Source organism: Palaemon carinicauda, chromosome 37 (genome assembly GCF_036898095.1).
Source record: "Palaemon carinicauda isolate YSFRI2023 chromosome 37, ASM3689809v2, whole genome shotgun sequence".
In the NCBI taxonomy this organism is placed as follows: Eukaryota; Metazoa; Arthropoda; class Malacostraca; order Decapoda; family Palaemonidae; genus Palaemon; species Palaemon carinicauda.
This window is the reverse complement of record NC_090761.1, coordinates 61,329,920-61,355,229: the sequence shown is the minus strand read 5'-3', so window position 1 is coordinate 61,355,229 and position 25,310 is coordinate 61,329,920. Positions and strand designations below refer to the sequence as shown.

The 25,310-nt window shown below is 37.6% G+C and overlaps 1 protein-coding gene across 4 annotated transcripts in view; it reads right to left on the bottom strand.

Annotated features, from left to right (window-relative positions):
* Window positions 1-3,870: 3,870 nt before the first annotated feature.
* LOC137629724 (transcriptional regulator ATRX homolog) overlaps window positions 3,871-25,310 on the bottom strand; it is a 109,990-nt gene continuing 88,550 nt past the window's right edge. For 2 of the 4 annotated variants that reach the window (XM_068361289.1, XM_068361290.1), the window contains exons 7-9: window positions 24,937-24,966; window positions 22,119-22,190; window positions 3,871-6,406 (exon numbers count right to left, since the gene is read on the bottom strand). In XM_068361289.1, coding sequence (XP_068217390.1) covers window positions 5,496-6,406; window positions 22,119-22,190; window positions 24,937-24,966 — 1,013 coding nt within the window. In that variant the 3' untranslated portion in view covers window positions 3,871-5,495. The remainder of the gene's footprint in view (window positions 6,407-22,118; window positions 22,191-24,936; window positions 24,967-25,310) is intronic. The other 2 variants (XM_068361292.1, XM_068361293.1) reach the window with 1 other exon arrangement.

Genomic DNA, 25,310 nt, shown 5'->3' with positions numbered 1-25,310 from the left:
AGAACTTAAGAGCTCTTATAGGACATAATACTCTTTCTAGTTCATTTCCAACCATACGATAAGAATGGAATATCGAACGATATTGGTCAAGGCCGAGAAGGCAGCTCGTGTTTGGCTAGAAAACCAAGATGTAGAACATGTAGCCGTTTCGGATGAAAATCCAATGTTCTTGCTGAAGGCATGAATCTCACTGACTCTTTTAGCTGTGGTGAAGCATATCAGGAAAAGAGTCTTAAAGGTGAGATCTTTCAAAAACATTAAAATTAAAAAAGTATACATTCTTAAAAGCAAATACGATATGACGGGCTCAATGTTAATTAACTTCGGTTCCAAGTAAGGACCGCCTACTATTAGGAAAGGTCGTATATAAACAAACATAAAAATTAATTTTTTATAAGTTTATAATAAATGGAAAGTTAATCGAAGAGGCCTATAAATGGCGGAGAGATATAAAATAAATAGCAAAATTACCAAAAACCGAAACACACTTCCGTCTAAGGGAAGGGTCGGCCATTTAAAAGTGAAAGAGAGTCCATACTCTCTTCGTCACCATAATTAAATCTATCCAAAACGAGTTCAAGTTTTGAAATGAAGATAAAACCCCTGCATAGCGAAAGCTCAAAACTGGAATAGTGTACTTCACCAAAACGTGTGAAAACAAATCCAGTTAGGGACGGCGTATTTAGTAGGTCTTGCCTGTGGCACGACAGAGGAAAAATTGAGTTCTTGTTGACAAGAAGTACTTGAGTACCTGCTCACAGATGGCGCTGTTGTGTACACCCCCACCTGTATAGCGATCGCTGGCGTATCCCGACCTTAGATTTCTGTCGGGCAACAGAGTTGACAGCTACATGATCATCGGGTAAGATTAATATTGAAAAATTGATACTAATACATATTAAAAGGCAGTGAGATGGATGGAATTTAAGTCACCATGGCTAGTACCATGGAGACACTTTAATATGGTGGTAACCACATGATAAAATGTACTAGAGTATTTGTATTATGGCACCTAAAGGGCAAGGTTAAAGACTATAAAATGAAATCATCATCATCATTTCATCCTACTGCTCGGTTAGATTTCGCCAGCTGTCTTTGTCTAGAGCTTTTAATTCAATACTTCTCCACTCATCATCTCCCACTTCACGCTTCACAGTTCTGACCCATGTAGACCTGGGTCTTCCAACTCTTCTAATGCCTTGTGTAGCCCAGTCAACATTTGGTGAACTAATCTCTCTTGAGGAGTGCAAAGAGCATGCCTAATCCATCACCATCCGCCACTCACTATTATATCATCCACATATGGCACTCAAGTAATCTCTCTTATAATTTCACTATAAATGATACAAGATTAAAAAATAATAATTAATATAAGATCAGTCATAACTGAACTATGAAATGAGACTTATGTCAACTTGGGCAAAGAAGAGAATTTGCAACAAATCACAAATCTGAATTTATGAATTTCCACCAATTCAACTGCCAAATTAAGGAGAACATTCCACAACTTGGTCATGGCTGGAAGTAAACTTCTAAAATAAAAAATGCATAGAAGTTTCTTATAATGGAGAAGGCAAGACTGTTAGAAATAACTGCATACCTAATACTACGTACAGGATGGTACAGTCTGGAAAGATGTGAATGCAATGGATGGTCAGAATTATGAAAAATCTCATGTAGTATGCACAAAGAGCTAACTGATTGCTGGAGTCACAGATTATCATCCATATCAGGTATAAAGACTATAATAGACAGCATATATTAGTCTAACAAATTAAGAGTCAGCAACTAAAGACTTGACAGGAAAACAGTAATCAAAATATGTCAAAATAAAAGAATTACATTTACTCAGGATAGACTGATTGCCAAAAATCTGAAGACTTTCTCATTATGGAAATTTTTAGTCCAACTGAAGAAAAAACTGACCAGATGTGTATCTCAAAAACTAAATTTATAATCAAGAATCACACCTATAATTTGAAATGAGTTGTATATAGTGAAAGAGACATTGTCAATGAAAGGATATGGATACAATCATATTTTGAGTCTTGGGGTTAACTTCATTTCTCTTAATTTGTACCATGCACTAATTCTAGTAATTGGCCAAGAATGCTACCTTGGGAAATACCAGACATTACATTCCTATAGTCACATATGCCCCTTAACAACTACTCTCTGCAATCTATTACAGTACTTAAAAATCAATAATGACGATAGGAAAAGACCCATCAAATCACATCTGTCCAAGTTTGAAAATGAGGATCTCATGATTAACAGTAAAAGACAGTCCTAAAATCAAGCCAAATCTTACAAACTTCCAGACCATAATCACAAGATTGCTGAACACCATTGTAATTTGTACGGTTACCACACTCCAAGGCCTTTGCAAAAACCAAACAGTTAACTAGAGAACAAATAATTATCTTCAGTGTAACTATTTAGAGGTCTTACCAAATGACATTAAAAAAATGATTAGATAATTTTGGAGTTTTAAAACTCTGGCAGTAATCAGCAACGCTAGGGCTAACACAAACATATTTACCCAAAGGAGTAACATCAGCAACTATTCAACAAGCGCAAAAAGAACCACCTTGTGAATAATTTGCATAAAAATAGCACAATTTTGGAGCTAGAAATATCAGCTATCTTCATAAAAAAAAGGAAAAATAAAATTTGCATCAAGGTAGAGTAAAAGTTTCCATTTGAAGGGGCCAAAAAGCTAAATTAGTTAGTTTACCTTCAAAAGAACAGGTATGAGGAAGATAGTTTCCCTTTACTTTGCTTACTGTCAAACAGCAGCCAAATGGATTGCCTTTTCCTTTGGACAGTGGTCGAGAGAGCCATCTAGTTTAAGCAAAGGAGAAACTGTCAAGTCTACACCAAAGAGTGTGGATTTAATGATAAAGGCTTAAAGGCCACTCATGAATGGCAGAGGCAAGGGACAGTGACATTGCCCAATCAAACAGAACAATACCCTAGAAACTGAAACTATATACAGTACATGTGTTCAGTGCTCAAGTCCCCTCTCCACCCAAGCTAGGACCAAAGAGGCAATGGATGATGATGACTCATTAGACAGACCTATAGGCTCCCCCAAACACCCCATACTTAGCTCACAAGGATGGTGAGGTTGCAGCGAACAAAGGAACTAACGAGTTTGAGCACGACTCGAACCAGAGTTCAACGGTCAGGAATGTTATCACATCGGCCACCAAAACCCTTATACATTTATCTTATTGGTTTGTTACTGAAAGGGTTTCTATTACGGTCAAACTGTATTCCTTTACTTTCATATTATACATTTCACCTAATAATCAGTATCTAAAAATAATATAAATTTAGCTTTTTACTGACTGCAATTTCCTTTCTGCTTATAATTTCCACCTACTCCCTTCAGTTATTTTTACATTCCAGTCACTTTTTAAAATTTTGACAGGATTTTGCCTTACCTTAAAAAAAAGAGAAGCATATAGGTGAGACCTGAAAATCTGGAAATGTTGATTATTGGTCTTGCTAAACTACTTTATCATGATAATGATGAAGCTCTTTACTACAAAATGTTCAATTCTATTCACCTTCATTAATCAAATACAGAGTTCTGATTTTGCTTTCCTTTTTTTCACTTCTCTACTACAGGAACTCTTTCAATATAAATATATGCATAATACAATTCATAATAATATTCAATATTTTACATTTTTCTCATGGAAACTATTCTTTTAGCAAATTATTACCATACAGTACGTACAATGAAATTATATCATATACGAGTATATATTTAAATATACAGTACAGGATAGCATTTTGAAAAGATTATTAGAATAGCCAAAAAAATCTGAATACAAAAGTATTCATTAAAAAGTCAGAAAGGTCTCTTCACTATTGTATTTTTAAACTTACATATTTACAAAACATTACACAAACCCGAGGCTCTATTTCTCAAAGACATGAACTATTTTTCATATAAAGTAAAAACGCTACATTCACAAAATAAAGGACATAATTTCTGTAAAATGAAAACTAATCATTGATGTAATTTCAGGTCAAATCAGAAGAACAAATTACAGTAACTGAGTTTCACCATTTGATCCCTAAAAAACATTAGATTGGTTAATGGTTATGAAAAAAAGCTTAATCTCCATTTAAGTGGATTTTTTCTCTATAAACAAATTCTTCTGAAGTACAGACCTAAAACTGATATGTCCAACAGCATCTTTCAAAATTGCATTCGAGCTGTTGGTACAATTTCTGGACAAAATAATTAAAGAACAAACATGAAAACAGAAATAGTAATTGAGTGAATATTTTCTTTATAAACAAACTCTTCTGAAGTACAGTCCTAAAATTGATATGTCCAACAGCATCTTTCAAAATTACATTCGAGCTGTTGGTACAATTTCTGGACAAAATAATTAACGAACAAACATGAAAACAGAAATAGTAATTGAGTGAATTTTTTCTTTATAAACAAACTCTTCTGAAGTACAGACCTAAAACTGATATGTCCAACAGCATCTTTCAAAATTACATTCGAGCTGTTGGTACAATTTCTGGACAAAATAATCAAAGAACAAACATGAAAACAGAAATAGTAATTGAGTGAATTTTTTCTTTATAAACAAACTCTTCTGAAGTACAGTCCTAAAATTGATATGTCCAACAGCATCTTTCAAAATTACATTCGAGCTGTTGGTACAATTTCTGGACAAAATAACTAAAGAACAAACATGAAAACAGAAATAGTAATTGAGTGAATTTTTTCTTTATAAACAAACTCTTCTGAAGTACAGTCCTAAAATTGATATGTCCAACAGCATCTTTCAAAATTACATTCGAGCGGTTGGTATAATTTCTGGACAAAATAATTAAAGAACAAACTTGGAAACAGAAATAGTAACTTTGATAGTATGCCTAAATTTTGTACTTGTACAAGGCTCACGCACATAGAGCAACTCAAATGAACAAACAATTTATTCTAACAATAGTAACCCACTGAAAATGGGCTGATGAGATGAAACAAATAAAACACTTAAGTGGCTGCATGTGTAATTGGCTCAAGCTTTCCTTGTTTAAGAAAATATTAAACAGTACCATTATTCCAAAAACATCATCCACGCCACTTGGCAATATTAGCTACGGTACTCCATTTACAATAATTTGAAGTTATAAAAACTGCTGTATATTAATAATGATTTTCGAAGTTTAAATATCAGTTTATAATCATTCAAAACCAGCTCATTCAATGATCAGAACTTAAGATTTATATATGCATACAACTACTGTCACTATCTAGGGATGTTTTTGCAAGGTACGAATAAAGATATTTTCTTTATTAAGAATAAAAAAAGTCTTAAACTTAAAGCAAACATATCCTTAAAGGATCTTCTTCATATAAGACTCTCAGTGAAAAAATTAATGTAAGATAATTTCTGGATGCAAAAAAAAAGGGGGAAATAATTCTCTTATAAGCTACATATCAAATATTCTATAACTAATCAACATGTGGTAACTGACTGCAACATTTTTAACATTTGAGTATAAAGAGACATGTTAGTTTCATGTGAAGCCCTCAATGCTTCCAGTATTCGTTTTCTGTAAGCTCTTCTCTGTTCCTCCTCTTCCTCAAACCATTTGATAATCTTGACAACTTCCTCATCACTGAAATCATCTTGTTGCTTGTCAATCTTGAATGTTTGAAGGGGATTATCTTTAGTGCTGAAACTAAATATAGATTCATTATTGCAGGCCATTGCTTCAGCAACTTCTGCCCCAAAGTTTAGCAACTGAGTCATAACTTCCTTGTTGACTTGCAACACTTTTTCAATTTCTTTTTTCTCCACTTTGCATGCATTTTCCCTGAGGTTGATTTTCATTTCATTCCCAGATCTCTTCGCTCTCTCAATTAATTTTGACGGATCCTTAGTCTTAATGAACTTTTTATTACCGGTAGGGAGATTTTCTGCTTCTCTTTTACGCTTGTTCAATGATATCTTTTCCTTTGGAACTGTTAGAGCCTTTCTAGCTTGAGTTTTCTCCTGAAGAACTGGTTTGGCATTCAGCTGCTTGTCTTTGGTGGCTGAATTTGGTGATGTCGTATAAATCTTCCCCTTCCTGATAGTCAGACGAGATGCGTTCTTCTCCTTCTTTGCGGCGATAGACGTTAAACTTGTGACCCTGGCTCTAGATGTGATGTTCCTTGAGGTCTGCATCTGCTTCCTTAATAATTCCTGGGTAGTCATCTTACCGGTGAATCGCTTTGCTTGAACATTCTCCTTGGGGAATTTTTTAATTGGCTTCTTTGTGGTCTTTTGGGTACTGAATTTTGCATCCTTTGCGGGCTTATCACTACTTAATGTTGCCTCTTCCTCTTCACTTTCCTCTGTCTCTTCCTCGTCCTCTATTTCTTCTGAAAATTAATAAACATGCTGTCTGATATTTGGCAAAATAAGCCCCTTAAAACTGAGTACTGTACAGTATTTTACATGAACATGAAGCCATAATGCTACCATAAAATTAAAATTTAACATCTAGTAACATCCATAACATGGTCTCTACAAAGTAAAATGATAAAAATTAATATGAAACTAATATATTTAAGCAAAGTAACAAAAATAATTAGAAATTTCACACGAGACTTGAAAAATGTATATATTATTCAAATTTAGGCTTATAAATTTACCATTTTGATGACAGATAGATAGAATGATAGAGAATCACATAACATGGATGTTCTTAAAAACTCTTTATATTTTAATGCAAACACACCAACTTACAATTGCCTATCCTGTAATCAACTGCTCCTTTTATACCCAAAAGATGAAAACTTTTCACACGGGTAGTCGTGCATACGAAATCATTAATGCCTCTGGTGTATGTTTCAAGTCATGGTGATGTGGTAAGTCCTCTTATGAGTATAAGTGACTATACAAACCACAACTTTGACTAAAAAAAGGGTCACGAATTGGACTGGAACTTTATGAAAGGGTCGATTTATTCCAATACACATTATTGCAATAATATTAATTAATATTATTCCCTGACATCTAAAGATGTCAGGGAATACAACCATCTGAATCTGTGAAAATTCTCAGCAAGTAATACTTCACCTGGCTGATGAAAGTTTGTTGTAGTTCTCTACTACAACTGTCGTTACTTACAATAACGACATGGGAAATCAATTGTTATTGAATATCTATGTTCATATTGTATATGGAAAATGTTCTTTTTGCGTTGAGTGGAAATGTGCAGGTTTCTGTACAAATGAAGGTTTTGTTTATATTTAATTGTAATAAGCATTGTTACCAAGGAATATTGTCTTGTGAATAGTTGTATAAGTGGTTAACAATGCGATGTAAGTTGTTTGAATAGTTTCGTTCGGTTTGCGTTGAATAGTTGGTTTCGTTCGTTTTGTTGTTTTCTTTTGTCGTGAGCGAACGAAGCGGAAGTCATGACTTTGGGAGAGAGAGTGAACGCATTATTTTTACGATAAAGGCAACAGAGCTAACGGCCACAGTTGCTGTCTATCACTTCTCAAGTCTCAACGCTTGTAGTGTAGTCTTCAGTGGACTTAATCAGGATGAAGAGAATTTCATTTGATTAACGAAGCCGTTCCTTCCCAGCATTTAATGAAGTGGATGAATTAATCAACCGAAGTTTGGATGAGTATCATATGATATTTAGTTACCTTGGATTGGATAATTCGCTAGGGATATGCATATCTGTGCGTGGGATTCCGTGACTGGGTAAAATCAAATATTTATATGTGGTATCGTGGTTTACCCGTGCCTATTGTAATCCGAACTCGGTAAGAACTTCATATGAAACCAAGTAAGTAATAATTGGGGCAAAAGCTCAATAGAATATAGTATGACCATTTATCTTTGTAACACAACGCAATGAATTCCTAATGTAGAGAAAGGGTCTTCAGTTCTCTTAACGAATCTGGTAATTAGTAATTTTGTGAATGACTGAAGTCATCATATGTTGTTGCTTGTTTGACCCTAATAAGTAACGATAACAACAACACAATTAAGAAAACATCTAATATGAATGCATTAGGCATTACTGATGATGAGTGGTAGTTCAAAGGTAAACAGGGGTCTTAATATGGCAGAGAGCTGCAGAAAAAGACACGCTTACAGCTCTACCAAATGGTGATAGTACAGCACTCAAACATGAATAACAGCACTAATAAGAAGGCAAAATTTGGAGGAAAAAAATATATACATACATATATATATAAAGAAAAGTCCATAAGAATAAAAAATATTGTAAACTAAAAGATTCCAAAAGTAATTTGTATTTTTTCTCGCTTTACAAAGCTAAATCCTTTAAAACATGGACACGGCTTCAGTAAAGCTTTAACGGCCATTGAATCATTAAGCAGGCAGATGACTAACAAGTCGCGCATGGGAGAGAACCCGCACACCAGCTTGTCATAGAATAGCCACATTCATTCTAAGGCCAAGGACCATACAACTGGTATTGAGAAATTTAATCAACAGGATTCAGATTTGTATAGCAATTTACTTTTAAAATTTGTTATTTGTTCCTATGCATTTACAAACCCTTTGTCCTTTAAAATAAAGACACTCACTCAATAGTCAAGTCCCCTAGAACCAAACTGGAAGATTCCTCTCTTCCCTGGACATGTCATCATCCCTGGTCGCATACACGTGCTAGGAAGATGACTCCAACAACCACGTAACTACTAATCATAAGGATGTACAGGCTGTTAGGGCCACAGCCAGTACTAGTATAACTGGTATAAAAGGAAGGTGGGCACATCAAGAGGAGTGTTTAAGACACTGACATATTCCCCCCCTTACCAGGAGGCTGGAGCAGTTGCTGTTGCATCCCCTACAGAGATGTCTGACCAACTTGTAATGTTTGCAACTGCTGCATATTTCAAGAGAAGAGCAAGTAAGATGGAGAAGAACCAGTCATTCTACCAATCCTCAAGACTTATTACCTCAGATAGGATGCAAACTGAGTCCCGTAAGGGAGGGGGGAGTGCTATACAACTACTGAGCTGAAAAGTCAGCACCCATGGAAAATGGGTCTGAGAGTCTGTGAGAAACATCCATAAGTACAGAGGCTAAGGGGATCCGACAGTTTCAACTCCAAGTAAACCAGAAGGCTAGTGACATGGTTAGGTTTGTGAAGTTTTACTTGAAATGACAGTCATGTACTGACCAGTCCCATCTTCAAGCAAAGAATCTCACCAATCCCAAAGAAACAGTGTCAGGACACTTCCTTCTTGTTCTTGCTAGGGCTAATGAGAAGGCTGCAACACTCGCATAGGGTTGTCAAATCCTCCTTAAGTAGCACTGTAGTGTCCATTAGCCACTGACCTGTGGCCTAATGCTACATGAGTACCAGTATCACTTACAGAGAAGGGAGTACCATTCTGCTGCCATGGTAGAAAAGGTGAAAGAGAACATTTAAGATCCTTCAACACATAGTCAACATAAAGAGTACAGAACCTCCCAGGATTATGCATCTCCAACCAGCCTGGCTACCCTGGACATCAGTACTGTATAGGGACGTGCAGCTCTGGTTACCTTTCTGGCCACCAGAGTAGCCAAGCCAACCGTACCGGCCACAGCCGCACATCTCTGGCCAATCTGGCTACTTGGCTCATCAAATCAGCCACCCGTACCAAACACAAAATGGCTATTCTGTGACATGCGGGTGGCTGTGGCTTCCCCCTCGTGCCAAGTCACTAATCAACTTCAGCATTGCTGAAGACACATACCTATACAATATTAAAGGATGAAAAGTTTGTATAGGCGTTGGAACGAACAGCATGTATTGCCTACTTCGCAGGTACATGGAATGACCTGAAACTGCCAACAAAGGGGGTTGATAGTACCTGATGCAAGTCTGGCCAGGTCAGTTACTTATTTCTTTTTTCTTTTTCAAAGGGTGTATCTAAAAGAAGCTGCTGATAGCAAGATAGGCAACTATAACTTGATGGGGTAATGCTAAAAAAGAAATGAAGATTTACCAATACTAAATTAAAATTTTCAAAAATAAAAGTACAATACATAAATGGTACAAGAATAAAAAATCTTTAAATATACTGCAATACAGTATACATAACATCAAAGCCTAGACATAATTAACAAGGCAGCTAATTTCTGTGATTTTGCAACTGTAGTATGCAAAGACAGATCATACAGAGGAATAAGCAAACTATCTAGTCAAAATTCTCCTTTTGGAAAACAGGGACGTATAATGAAATCATTGGTATAAAAAAGGACACAGTCAGACCCAAACATACTTAACATCTTATCATTGTCTGTCTTTATATATAAATTTTGTCAGGTTTTCCTTCAATGGGATAGACATGAAACAAGTTATCTTCATTCTCTTCTGTCCTGTATTCTAACTTCCCAAACTCCTATAAGACTTTGCTGTTTATTTGCCGATTTTTTCCCCTTGATTTCCTCCACTTTAATAGTTGCTTCCAATATCTAATGCTTTTCTGACTCACTGTTCCTTGATAAATGCTAATTTCCACAACCTCTACTGATAGTCCTGCCAATGCCTTCACTCTAGATACAGTGTCACAACAGTGCAACATTCCAAACTTGAAGATTCTTTCTGGTACCCTTTGCTCTTGTAATGACTCATCATTTGTCTAGATATTACGTCAAATGTTTACTTAGCATGATAATTTTCTCTTAATCACTTCATAAAGACTGCTTTAGTGTTGACCATTTAGTCATGGGAGGTCAACTTGCAATTAACGATTATTTTAATTATTTCTTCTGGCATTCCTCAGACAAGCAGTTGGATAGACATTACAACCAATCATATCAAAATCTACATCTTTATAAACATACTGATAATCTATGATCACTCTATATATAAGGGATATATTGTTTGATTTTTATTCTATGCAAAATAGTTCTAGATATCTCTAACAATACAGTACAATCACATAATGCAGAATCATTTTAAACAATATAAATTAATACTACTGTATACCCAATCTCTAAATAAAATCTAAGACAATAAAAGGATTTCCAGGATCTTCCCCTAATATACCATAGAGTATAGCTTTTGGAATTCATTAATAAACTGGTACTGGGTCTTTGTTACACAATCTGTGAGATAATGATCATGACAGAAATATGTAGCTGAACTTGGGTGCATCAGCATCTCAAAAAAAAGAGCAACATATAACAGGTTAGTTGAATCATCAGCAGCCTATGCCAAGTCTCCTCTGGTCCTAGCTTCATTTGAGAGCAGGAATCTGCTTGTCTCACAATACAATATGTACGTTTGGTCTCTAAAACATGGTGCGACAGCAATTTCAATTAGTTCTTTCATTTAGCCCTCCTTTTAATTACATACTGGTAATGCAGTTGTACATATTCATCCATAAAAAAAGCATTACTTTTGAAATTAGGTACAGTATCTAACCGGATCATTGTGAAGATGATTAAATATTGGTAATACAGTATATAGTTATATATAATCCTACCTAAAAAAGCATTACTTTTGAAATTAGGTAGTATCTAACCAGATCATTGTGAAGATGATTAAATATTGGTAATATAGTTATATATAATCCTACACAAAAAAGCATTACTTTTGAAATTAGGTAGTGTCTAACTGGACCATTGTGAAGAGTATACGTCTAGTTTGTCAACTGAATATTAAAATGATGTGTGGATGAAACTGTAATTGATGTTTAAAATAATAACAGACTCATTAATTACATGTTCTTACTCTATATTTTAATCTTAATCAAAACTATATTCTACATAGACCAACCATTAATGGATCACTGTGGAGTCACTGACTTATCTAATGAACTTATACTGAGTTTATTGGGAATTTGCATAAGATCCCCAGAAGCCACATGTCACCATGTGGCATTTTTTATTATTAAACGGATATAAAAAGAATCATATATAATTACAAAGACTTCTTTTCTCAAGTTAAGTTGATCTGTCATAGCTTACCCGTTTATAAGTTCGAAGGAAGGTAATGAGCCACATAAATAAGGGACAGGCAATGTGCTTGAGACCGAATATATAAAGTATATAAATGATCAGCCCCTATGCAGGCAGTTAATTCTAATAGCCAGGCCTTCTCCATCACGAGGCTCAATACTACGCAGTACTCTAGAAGTTTTATTCCAGCTGTGACCAAGTTGTGGAATGATCTTCCTAATCGGGTGGTTGAATCAGTAGAACTTCAAAAGTTCAAAGTTGGAGCAAATGCTTTTTTGTTGACCAGGCGGACATAGTCTTTTTATAGTTTATTTATGATATATTTGTTTTTGATGTTGTTGATAGTTTTATTATATGACATGTCTGTTTTGACGTTGTTTCTTATTTTAGAATGATTTATTGTTAATTTGTTCTCTTCATTTATTTATTTCCTTATTTCCTTTCCTCGCTGGGCTATTTTTCCCTGTTGGAGCCCCTGGGCTTATAGCATCTTGCTTTTCCAACTAGGGTTGTAGCTTGGATAGTAATAATAATAATAATAATAATAGCCTGTTCTCCAAACAAGCTAGGACCAAGGAGGGCCAGACAATAACTCCTGATGACTCAGCAGGTAGACCTATAAGCTTCCCTAAACCCACCCATCTCTAGCTCACAAGAGCAGTGAGATTGCACACACTACTAAATGCTACTGGGCTTGAACTTCCAACTCACAGATTATGAGACGGACATTTCCAATAGGATACCACAACCTTTAATTCAATTCACTTGCACTTACTTTTGTATATATAAAAAGAGATAACAAGAATAATTTTAAAGAGTGAATAAGGAACAGAGGGTTGAGTGCTCATAAAAAATTTCAACCAACTACTTGGTTCAAAACACACACCTACATGAATTCATTACTTCTCTGCTTTTCCTTCTTTGCATTTTACCTATACCACTAGATGACAAATTTAAAGCTGGTAAATTGATGAATACCACTTGGGATAGATGTCAGTGTCTATCAAGAATCAGTACAGAGCTCTCTTTTGTTTCTCAGCATATTGGAAAAAGCTACGGAGAAGTGAAAAGGAAGACCCCTTAAAGCTACAGTGTCTACTTAACCTGGCGTTGCCAGTAGGAATCACAAAGGGAGAGATCTTAGGAATGTGTAAAAGAAAGAAGATTGGAATGAAGTAGAGAAAATTTAAGATCATTGGTAACAAAGCTAGGCTTAAAATAATCAGAAAGAAAGCACAGGAAGTTTAGTTAGGAATCACAAAGAGAGATCTTAGAAATGTGTAAAAGGAAGAGTGGAATGAAGTAGAGAGAATTTAAGATCATAGGCTTACGATAATCAGAAAGAAAGCACAGGAAGTTTAGTTGAGAAAGTTGACATATGGGCTTTTAGAAGAGGTACATTATGTACCAAGTGTAGTATCATGAGTCCTAAAAAAACCTCATAAATGCAAAAGGTAAATAAAGCCACAAACTGTTGATGCTCGAAACGTAAATTAAGACCTACTGATTAACACAAGTATGAGAAACATGTAGCAGGGGATGGGCCAACATTTGAGGAGGTAGAAAAGGTCTTTCCCTTTGGAGACGCTGCTGGAGAGCGTGTTTTAAAATGTCAGTACGAAAAAATGCAACAAAATTAATTAAACTAAATGACTATTTTGGACTACTGATATCTAAATACCTTTAGTGAATGAGCAAATATCTATGAATATGAACATGTATTGCCTTGTGTAAACTCATGGACAATTGCAAAGTAAATGGAAGAGATTTCTCAAGATAAGTTATGGAAAATGACTGAATTCCAAAGTATGCAAAGAACAAACTTAAGTTAAGAAGTTGCTGAAAAATATGGTCTCCAGAAGATGGTTACAGAATGTGAAGAGAAACAAAATGGTTAAGGAATGAAAAGACAAAATAATTAGTTAACAATGTGATTGATGGGATAGTAGCAGGGCAAGCACTGACAGGAAAGTGCAAAAACTCCTGTCGCGAAAGCACAAAACGAAGAACTGGACCACAGGCAAAAATTTAATAACACAATAACTATTACTGTAGAGTATTATATTAATGAGAATAATGGCACCGACAAGAAACATTGCTTGACAGATGTACGGCTCATTAAAAGGAATTTTTCTTACAAAAGGAAATACTGTAGAGTGAAGACATCTAAATTCATGCTTAATTCCACAGAAAATCTGATGTTCGACTGACAAAGACTGTGAAGTCATTATTGGAGGTATTTTTAGGTATAAAACTTGTTTAACACTTTTGAAAATTGGAAATTTTGATGTACTAATTTTTCTTGTAATAAAAGTACGAGTTACTTGAATTCTTTAAAAAACCTTCAGATCTGACCTGCAGAGAAAATTAATTTAATGTACAATTGGTACTTAAGAGATCAGACTGTAAGTACCGTACAGTACCCAAGTATATATTGAGTAAGTTTTAACAGCTACCATTTCCTTTATTTTCAGCAAGCCTTTTAAAGTTACCATGATGAGATAGAAGACAGACAGAATCAGTAAGTTATTTTCTGGTATGACTGCAATTTTGAAATTTGTAACACCAAGAACATTAATCTTTAATTAGCCAATTCAAATAAGCCTCAAAATGCATTCTTTGCCTACATGCTGACCAAGCAAAAAGTGATAGAGCCAGAGAAATAAAGCAAGCATACACAAGCTGTGGTTCTTACAAATATCATTATTACAATTCAACAGGGGCACACATTCAGAAGAGAATACTATACTTCATTCTTAAACAAAACTAAATCAAAGCAAAACAATGTAATATCCAGATAAAATAAATATAGGTAAACAAAATATATAAACATAAAATTACATGAAAAGTAACTGACAAGAAAATATAAAGCACAGCACAGGATAGTAGCATTTGTCTCTTTCAACTGAAGAACATCAAGATCTGTGACACAGCTACGAGTACAATTTTAGTTTTGCATTAAAGAGAACTGCCAGTTTCATCAAGCATGAAAGTATATGAAGAACTTTGTTTTAAAACTGGTTTAACCCATTGACAGCAAAAGAATTGTTTTCATTACAGATTACAGTAGTTTAACAAGACCAATAAGCAAATTTTATAGACTCTCAAAGGGCATACCCAATGATTTGTTCTGAAATGACAAGAGGTGAAAATTGGAGCAAGATGAAATTGAAGAAATTGAAAACTTAGGAGGGAAATTCCAAAGGCGACTGAAAAATGTACAAGGCTAAAAGCAATGCAGGTGAACTGAAAGAATGTCGTAAAAACTTCCACAACATCTGGTGTGCTAGAAAAATGTTATTTTCATTAGTAAAATAAATTTTTGAATATACTTACCCGATAATCATGTAGCTGTCAACTCCGTTGCCCGACAGAATTCTACGGAAGGGATACGCCAGCGATCGCTATACAAGATGGGGGTGTACTCACAAGCGCCACCTGTGGCCAGGTACTGCAGTACTTCTTGTTGACACCACCTCAATTTTTCCTCGGTCCACTGGTTCTATGGGGAGGAAGGGTGGGTCAATTAAATCATGATTATCGGGTAAGTATATTCAAAAATTTATTTTACTAATGAAAATAACATTTTTCAATATTAAACTTACCCGATAATCATGTAGCTGATTCACACCCAGGGAGGTGGGTGAAAACCAGTGTACATGTATATCAAGAAGCTAAGTATCCCGTATTTCATATTATCAGTTATTCAAAATAACAATGAAATTACAAGTACCTGGTAAGGAAGTCGACTTGAGCCATTACTCTGCCTTAAATAAGTTCGTCTTCCTTACTGAGCGCAGCGTTCCTCTTAGGAGGCTGAACAACTCTAAGGTGCTGAAGTATCAAGGGCTGCAACCCATACTAAAGGACCTCATCACAACCTTTAACCTCGGCGCTTCTCAAGAAAGAATTGACCACCCGCCAAATCAACAAGGATGTGGAAGGCTTCTTAGCCGACCGTACAACCCATAAAAAGTATTCAAGAGAAAGGTTAAAAGGTTATGGGATTATGGGAATGTAGTGGCTGAGCCCTCGCCTACTACTGCATTCGTTGCTACGAATGGTCCCAGGGTGTAGCAGTACTCGTAAAGAGACTGGACATCTTTGAGATAGAATGATGCGAACACTGACTTGCTTCTCCAATAGGTTGCATCCATAACACTCTGCAGAGAATGGTTCTGTTTGAAGGCCACTGAAGTAGCCACAGCTCCCACTTCATGTGTCCTTACCTTCAGCAAAGCAAGGTCTTCTTCCTTCAGATGAGAATGTGCTTCCCTAATCAGAAGCCTGAATAGTAAGAAACTGAGTTCTTAGAACTTGGGAAAGAAGGTTTCTTGATAGCACACCATAAGGCTTCTGATTGTCCTCGTAAAGGTTAAGACCTTTTTAGATAGTACCTAAGAGCTCTAACTGGGCAAAGTACTCTCTCCAGTTCATTCCCCACCAAGTTGGACAGGCTTGGGATCTCGAACGACTTAGGCCAAGGACGTGAAGGAAGCTCGTTTAGCAAAAACCGAGCTGCAAGGAACATGTAGCCGTTTCAGGTGTGAAAACAATGATCCTGCTGAAGGCGTGGATCTCACTTACTCTTTTAGCTGTTGTCAAGCATACGAGGAAAAGAGTTTTTAATGTGAGATCCTAAAAAGAGGCTGATTGGAGAGGTTCAAATCTTGATGACATAAGGAACCTTAGGACCACGTCTAGATTCCAGCCTGGAGTGGAAAACCGACGTTCCTTTGAGGTCTCAAAAGACCTAGGGAGGTCCTGTAGATCTTTGTTGGTGGAAAGATCCAAGCCTCTGTGGCGGAAAACCGCTGCCAACATACTTCTGTAACCCTTGATCGTAGGAGCTGAAAGGGATCTTACTTTCCTTAGATGTAACAGGAAGTCAGCAATCTGGGTTACAGTGGTACTGGTTGAGGAAACTGCATTGGTCTTGTACCAGCTACGGAAGACTTCCCCTTGAGACTGATAGATTCTGAGAGTGGATGTTCTCCTTGCTCTGGCAAACGCTCTGGCTGCCTCCTTCGAAAAGCCCCTAGCTCTTGAGAGTCTTTCGAAAGTCTGAAGGCAGTCAGACGAAGAGCGTGGAGGTTTGGGTGTACCTTCTTTACGTGAGGTTGACGTAGAAGGTTCACTCCTAGAGGAAGAGTCCTGGGAATGTCGACCAGCCATTGCAGTACCTCTATGAACCATTCTCTCGCGGGCCAGAGCGGAGCCAATCCACATCAGCCGTGTCCCTTTGCGAGAGGAGAACTTCTGAAGTACCCTGTTGACAATCTTGAACGGCGGGAATGCATACAGGTCGAGATGGGACCAATCCAGCAGAAAAGCATCCACGTGAACTGCTGCTGGGTCTGGAATCGGAGAACAATACAACAGGAGTCTCTAGGTTATCGAGGTAGCGAACAGATCTATGGTTGGCTGACCCCACAGGGCCCAAAGTCTGCTGCAAACACTCTTGTGAAGGGTCCACTCTGTGGGGATGACCTGACCCTTCCGGCTGAGGCGATCTGCCATGACATTCATACCGCCCTGAATGAACCTCGTTACCAGCGTGAGCTTTCGATCTTTTGACCAGATGAGGAGGTCCCTTGCGATCTAGAACAACTTCCACGAAAGAGTCCCTCCCTGCTTGAAGATGTAAGCCAGGGCTGTGGTGTTGTCAGAGTCCACCTCCACCACCTTGTTAAGCTGGAGGGACTTGAAGTTTATCAAGGCCAGAAGAACCGCCAACAACTCCTTGCAATTGATGTGAAGTGTCCTTTGCTCCTGATTCCATGTTCCCGAGCATTCCTGTCCGTCCAAAGTCGCACCCCAGCCCGTGTCTGATGCGTCCGAGAGGAGACGGCGGTCGGGTTTCTGAACAGCCAAATGTAGACTTCCTTGAGAAGAAAGCTGTTCCTACACCACGCGAGAGAAGACCTCCTCTCTTCGGAAACAGGAACTGAGACCGTCTCTAGCGTCATGTCCTTTATCCAGTGAGCAGCTAGATGATACTGAAGGGGGGGGAGGTGGAGTCTCCCTAACACGATGAACAGGGCCAGCGATGAAAGTGTCCCTGTTAGACTCATCCACTACCTGACTGAGCATCGGTTCCTTCTCAGCATGCTCTGGATGCATTCTAGGGCTTGGAAGATCCTTGGGGCCGACGGAAAAGCCCGAAAAGCTCGACTCTGAAGATCCATACCCAGGTAGACAATGGTCTGGGAAGGGACGAGCTGAGACTCCTCAAAATTGACCAGGAGGCCCAGTTCCTTGGTCAGATCCATAGTCCATCTGAGAATCTCCAGACAGCGACGACTTGTGGGAGCTCTTAAAAGCCAGTCGTCTGACGGAGCCGGACACAAGATCATGGTACTGCTGCACAGTCTGTGAACTGTCAACCATGGGGAAGCGAGGAAGTACAGTGACAACCCGAAGCTGTCTAGACTGTCTGGGTCGTATAGACAACTCCTTATCGGGTTGCTGAGGTTGCCGCACTGCGTCACAACAAGTCACTTCTGCTGGTTGTTGAACGTCTTCCCAGTGACACACTGACTCCGTAAACAAAAAATCCTCTAACAAGGACTAAGCTTGGACTGCATGTCTTGCAACACAGCTCAAGGTCTATGGGAGCAGGTGTGGTAACAGACGGGGTTAGCGACTGAAGTGGAACCATTACCTTCCCTGGAAGCATGTTATGCTTAAATAAAAGTCCATAGGAGGCTACGCAGCTAAAGGCTCCTCTCCAAATGACAGAGTCCTCAAGGGAATATCAGAAGGAGGGAGAAAAGCACTTTCTCATCTACAGGGACCATATCCGAGAAAAGCTAAGTTCTCTCAGTGAGGGTTTCACTGGTGCAAAAGCAGCAGACTAGAAGGCAACGTTATGAAACTGCTTGACAGTCTAGTGAGTTGGCAATAACCAAAGATGTGTGACTGAGAAGCATGCGGTAAGGTATGCAGAGCATGCTGTATGTAGAGCATGCTGTATGCAGAGCATGCTGTATGTAGAGCATGCTGTAAGAGAAGCAGAGCATGTTGCATGGCGTGTAACATTTCTCAGAAATTCCATGACCAGTGCTAGATTGAGTAATATCGCATTACTGTCCATTGAAAGTGCACGTGCCGAGGGAATTGATTTAGACTGTTTTGTTGATGAATTTGATAGCCGGCATGATAATCGTAGAATTAAGCTGCACTAAATATACGATCTATAATCTACTTCACCTCAGGACAGGGAAACTCGCCCTGTTGGCAACACTGCATTACTTCATGCATGCTTGCATGGGGTTTTAATATCAACATAATATTTACATTACATTCATAACTCATGATTCATTTTGTTTTGAAGATATTTTGCCATATTTGCGATTTGTTAAAAATATATTGCAAGGAATACATATATATTTTTTTATTTAAGTAATACGAATAACCTCCATTATCATAATGTTTGTGTAGGCATACATGTATATGATTACAAATGCAAGTTATGAAAGTAATGAGGTGTTATTATTGTCATTTGTTACTTCAAAGTTGAATGGGAAGAGGCTCAAGTTGAGGAGAAAGTGGCAGATGCATGCGTTGAGGTGGCTGACTCATAGCATGAGGTTCCTGCCTCAAGAGTTGCGCTTGCCTCAAGGGTTGAGGTGGCTGCGCAGAGAGAGGCTCTTGAATCACGAGTTGAGGTTCTTGAGGTGTGAGCTGCGAGAGTTGAGGTAGCGGCTGCGCAGAACGCAGTTCCTGTCTCACGAGTTGAGGTTCCTGAGGAGCTAGCCTCAAGAGTTGAGGCTCTCGCCTTGAGGAAAGTTGAGGTAGCAGCTGCGAGAGCTGAGGTGGCTGCCTCAAGGATGGTAGAGGTTGTCGTACCTCAAAAGGTTGTAGCCTCAAAGATGGTCTAACTGCAAGAAAATCTTGCCTCAAGGCATAAGACTCCTGCTCCCATTGTTGAGGTTGCCTTAAGGAAGGTTAAGGTTGCTGCACAACGCTGGTAACTGGCAACTCCGAACGCGGTAAGGTAGCTTGAGGAACCTCAACTTCGTACGCCTGGCAGACTGGACTGCGGTGAGGCGGAGCGCTCGCAGGAGGAGGTGTAACCTTCTCAGCCTGAAACTCACGCATTAAGACCGCAAGCTGCGACTGCATGGACTGCAGCAAAGTCATCTTGGGATCAACAGACGATAAGGTCTGTTGAGGCAAAGCCTTAACAGAAGATGAGGTCTGTTGAGGCATCGCCTTACCTCTCTTAGGAGGTGTGCAGTCACCTGGTGACTGCGGAGAGTCAGAGCTAACCCAATGACTGCATCCGGGTTGTTGAACTCTAGAGGTCTGGACTTTACGTTTAAGAGGTCTTGAGACCTGAGTCCAGCGTTTTCTCCCCGAAATTTCTTCTGCAGACGAGCAAAATAAGGGCTCAATCGTCTGCGGGTGGGAGTGACGGTCTCTGTAAGACACGCCCGCAACCACCGAGGATACTTCTGTGCGCCGATCAAGGCCTGCCGAACCCTTTTGCCCTTCGACATTGCTTCTCCCCTGGGCTTGGGAGCTTGCAAGAGGTCCCGGACTGGGAGGACGACTGGCACGCACAGAAGTACCCTCACGCACAACACTGACACACTTTGCGCTAATCACTTATCACTTTTGATTTTCTGTTTGCACTTATTTCACTGAACTCGAAACTTTAAGTGGTTTGTACCTGAAACACGCAATTCTATCCTTCCTTAAAAGTTAGTAATTGCGAAAACAGAATTACAATGTAACAGAAAAATCTAATGAAAGATAAATAATTCAGTGGCTGGAAAGAGACTAAACACTAGATCAAATAAACTACGTTTAAAATCTCTCACCGCATAAAGCTTGAGAACAAGAATAAAACTCTAGAAACGTTTACCTTCTTCCCCTAAAGAGACTAGGGAGAAGAGCAAAAACGATAACAACGTTACTCGCTTGAACGAAACGTTTATCCAGCTCTCTCTCCCTCCGTCTCTATCTCTCTCTCTCTCTCTCTCTTGACTTAGAACCTGAGAGAAGAGCCCAATCATATATATCGTTAAAACATATTATTGTTAAAGGAAAAAAACTGAAATATTTCCCAAATAAAAAGTTCCTTTATTAGAATTAAAACCATTAAGCTAAGAAAGAATGAACAAAACGCTAGAATCGGTTTACTCTTACTGCAACGTGACACCGTGAATGCTCTCTCTCTATCGTAACGATAGAGCGCAAGTTGAACGTTCTGAACGTCAACAACTGCAGAGACAAAACAAAACGTTAGTTCAACTTTGAAAACAGTACGAGACTATCAAAGAAATTCTTTCAAAAACATTAAAATAGCATAATATGTTAACAGGTAAAACCGAAATGACGGGCTCAATGTTAATTAACTTCGGTACCAAGAAAAGACCGCCTACTATTAGGAAAGGTCGAATATAAACAAATATAAAAATTAATTTTAATAAGTTTATAATAAAAGGAAGTTAATCGAAGAGGCCTATAAAAGGCGGAGAGATAAAAAATAAATCTATAACTTTTGTTAAGCAAAATTAAGAAAGAGAGTCTATACTCTCTTAGACACCAACACTTCCGTCTAAGGGAAGGGTCGGCCATTTAAAGGTGAAAGAGAGTTCATACTCTCTTCGTCACCATAATTAATCAAATTAATTCCAAAAGCTAGCTAAGCTAATAATAAAACTTCCTGAATAGCGAAAGCTGAAATCTTAGAGCAATACTTCACCAAAAACCGTGAACAAGACTCCAAAATTATAAGCGTATCCCAGAACGTCTTGCCGGAAGCACGACAGAGGAAAAATTGAGGTGGTGTCAACAAGAAGTACTGCAGTACCTGGCCACAGGTGGCGCTTGTGAGTACACCCCCATCTTGTATAGCGATCGCTGGCGTATCCCTTCCGTAGAATTCTGTCGGGCAACGGAGTTGACAGCTACATGATTATCGGGTAAGTTTAATATTGAAAAAAATATCTTAAAAAGTCAGAATCTCAAGAGCTACACTAGTTAACAAAATACAGCACTGTATTTCTAATACAACACCTTTGAAGAAAAGTATTTGTGAAATACTGTGCTGCAGTTTGCATGCCATATTTACAGCAGTAAAAAAAATTATACAATGGAAAAAAAAAATTGTCATGCAACAAGAAAGTAACATCATACCTTTAATTTTGATAACTTTCTTGGTTTTTTCAGAATCTTTTGGAGTCTTTTTACTTGTTATAGTCTCAACACCTGAAAAACATCCAGAAAAAGTTATATCATTCTTACAAAGAAATAGAAAGTCTGAAAAAATTCAAAATATTATTACTTTTACAACTTTACCAAGTGATTTCAACTAACGTTACTCTGATGAACTATTTTGAATGAAATTATAGGTAATAGGGATCTTTCATTATAAAGAGCCGGCTCCCTTAAGCTTAAGGAGGCAATTGTTATCCTTTTAACCCTTTCACCCCCAAAGGATGTACTGGTACGTTTCACAAAACTCATCCCTTTATCCCCATGGACATACTGGTACGTCCTTGCAAAAAACTGCTATTTACATTTTTTTTTTTTGCATATTTTTTATGACTTTTTGAGGAACTTCAGGCATTTTCCAAAAGAATGAGACCAACCTGACCTCTCTATGACGAAAATTAAGGCTGTTAGAGCAATTTAAAAAATATATATTGCAAAATGTGCTTGAAAGAAAAAAAAAAAAAAACGCTTGGGGGTTAAGGGTTGGAAAGTTCCAAATACCCTGAGGGTAAAAGGGTTAAGATTAACTCAATTTCATAATGATGTAAATGCAGTACTATTAATACTATCATGATCACACCAAAATTTCAAGAACATCCAATTGATAAGTTTTCTTCATATTAAAATATCTATTTTGAGTTTTTCTTGGTTAATATTTCATCAACTGTTGCCAAATTATTCAGCTGTTGCTTATGACTATACAAAAAAAAGTTTACCTATCATATTTTACATATTATATCTGCCTTTTATTTGGAAAAATAAAATTTGGATTTCTTTGAATGGAATAAAACAAAGGAAACTAATTTTGGATAGGAAACCTAAAAAAATGAGGAAGCTCTTTTAAGTGGAAAATAAGGTACTGAAATTATCCTAAATGATGGAAATATTTTTGTATAAAAGAAAAAAAGAATATGGAACAGAGATATTGGCAATCCTATGACTTTGCAGGCAATATTTGTAGTAAATTAAAAAAAAATATACATAAGGTCCTCAACTTAACCCTTTTACCCCCAAAGGACGTACTGGTACATTTCACAAAACTCATCCCTTTACCCCCATGGACGTACCGGTACGTCCTTGCAAAAAACTGCTATTTACATTTTTCTTTGCATATTTTTTATAATTTTTTTGAGAGACTTCAGGCCTTTTCCAAGAGAATGAGACCAACCTGACCTCTCTATGACGAAAATTAAGGCTGTTAGAGCAATTTAAAAAAAATATACAGCAAAATGTGCTTGAAAAAAAATAACCCCTGGAGGTTAAGGGTTGGGAAGTTTCAAATAGCCTGGGGGTAAAAGGGTTAAAAACTTAATAGGTTCCAAGAAGCTGTTTGTAAGTTGAATTCTGACAAATTTGTCCTAGGGTAGGCCTAACCTAACTCACAAGCCTACGATTTCCAGCTGCAAAAGTGAACAAATAGGTCCGTTTCATATGAAATAAACATCGAGTTATTGCAAATATCGTTTTGCTTACTGATGGTCCAGCACTTTGCTGCAGTAGAGGGGCTTGAGTGTCTCAATGATGGGCTGGGCAATGGCGTTGGGGTAGTTTATCCACCCTGGCAGGCTCAACCATACCGCTAAGGCCAGTTCTGAGAGACCAGACCAAGACTGGACCCCCCTATAGGCCTTCTCCTTTATTTAAGATAGGCAAAGGCTAGAAGAAGGAAAACTCCAAAATCAAACCAAACAAGACCCCAACGGCGGAGCTTCCCAGCGCCGGCGGAAGAGGGCAATGCCTGTCGGGCAGGCAACAAGGCGAACCTTGACATAACAAGAACCCGGCAGCCCGATACAACCAACATCGGAGAAGCCGCCTGTCTCATTCGTCTTGAGCCGCGGTGAAAACGGTGTGGGCCAAGTGCGTGTGCGTGGCCGTTGCAAAGCCACGACCACCCAAAACAATATACCCAGCTACTGGCATTCTGTCGTTTCCTTCACCCCTCTTCATCTCTTTCTCATAGATAGGAGGCTGATGGCTAACGACAGAACCCAATACTCGGACACGAGTGGGCGCCGACGACGACTGTATCAAATTTATCAAATTACATGTTTTATCAATTTCTTTCTCTTATTACAGTATACAAACTTTGATACAATATCTGAGATTTATAATTACAGTTGGATCTGTGTTTGTATCCCCGAATGTCTGCAAGTTGAGGATCTTCTGTACTGTGGTATAATACTTCAAGTATAAAAAAAGACTTACGTGATAACAGCACTTTCATTCCTCTTTCCACCAGTGCATTTGATTCATAAATTAGTCAACAAATTACGTAACTGAGAGTTATTTAGATAATTTAAAAAACACATGAAACAGATGCCTGTACTGACGCTAACATATTCAACATGCATTATTTGCATGGGAAAAAAAATTGAAAAAATTTTGACCTACCAAGAGTGGACTTGAAAGACTAATAGAATTTGTATTCCTCTTTTCATTAGTAATTTGCACTTAAACAAAAAAATCTAAAACACCTGTGCACTCATATTAAACCTCAAATATATTTTTATGTATATTTTATTTTCATGTAAAATATGCTAAATAATTTCTCTTAAATAAAAATGTACAATATATATAATAAATAAGTTCTCTTACAAAAATGAAAAATAGGATTTTTTTTTCTGCTTTACATGTGTATTGGCTTAAGAGACTCCGATGTTTGTATCTGCATAGGAACAAATTGCAACCATTTACAAGTATGTACAAATGAAAGAGAAAAATAATGCTCAGACTTTACCTGTAAAAGATTTTGCATAGCTATATTGTACTGCAATGAGATAAAATGGGGTGAACAAGATTAATATATTTTCAAATACTTATCTGAAGATTTAGATTAAAACAAATTGTACTATCACTCAATGATAAAAAACACACTGGTAGACTAGATAAGAAATACGGGCAATGCATGTCTTTTAATTTTAGTAAATCGGAAACACATATGAGATAAGGCATATTGACTCTTTGACTTTCTCCTGGCACCTGAGAGACTGGGATTGTTGTCATACAGCAGAAAACAGGATAAACTTGACACTTAGTAGTCAGATATATGTGCGATAAAATATTCTAATTGATATGATTATAAGTGATATCCTTTACAAAACGAGCAAACTT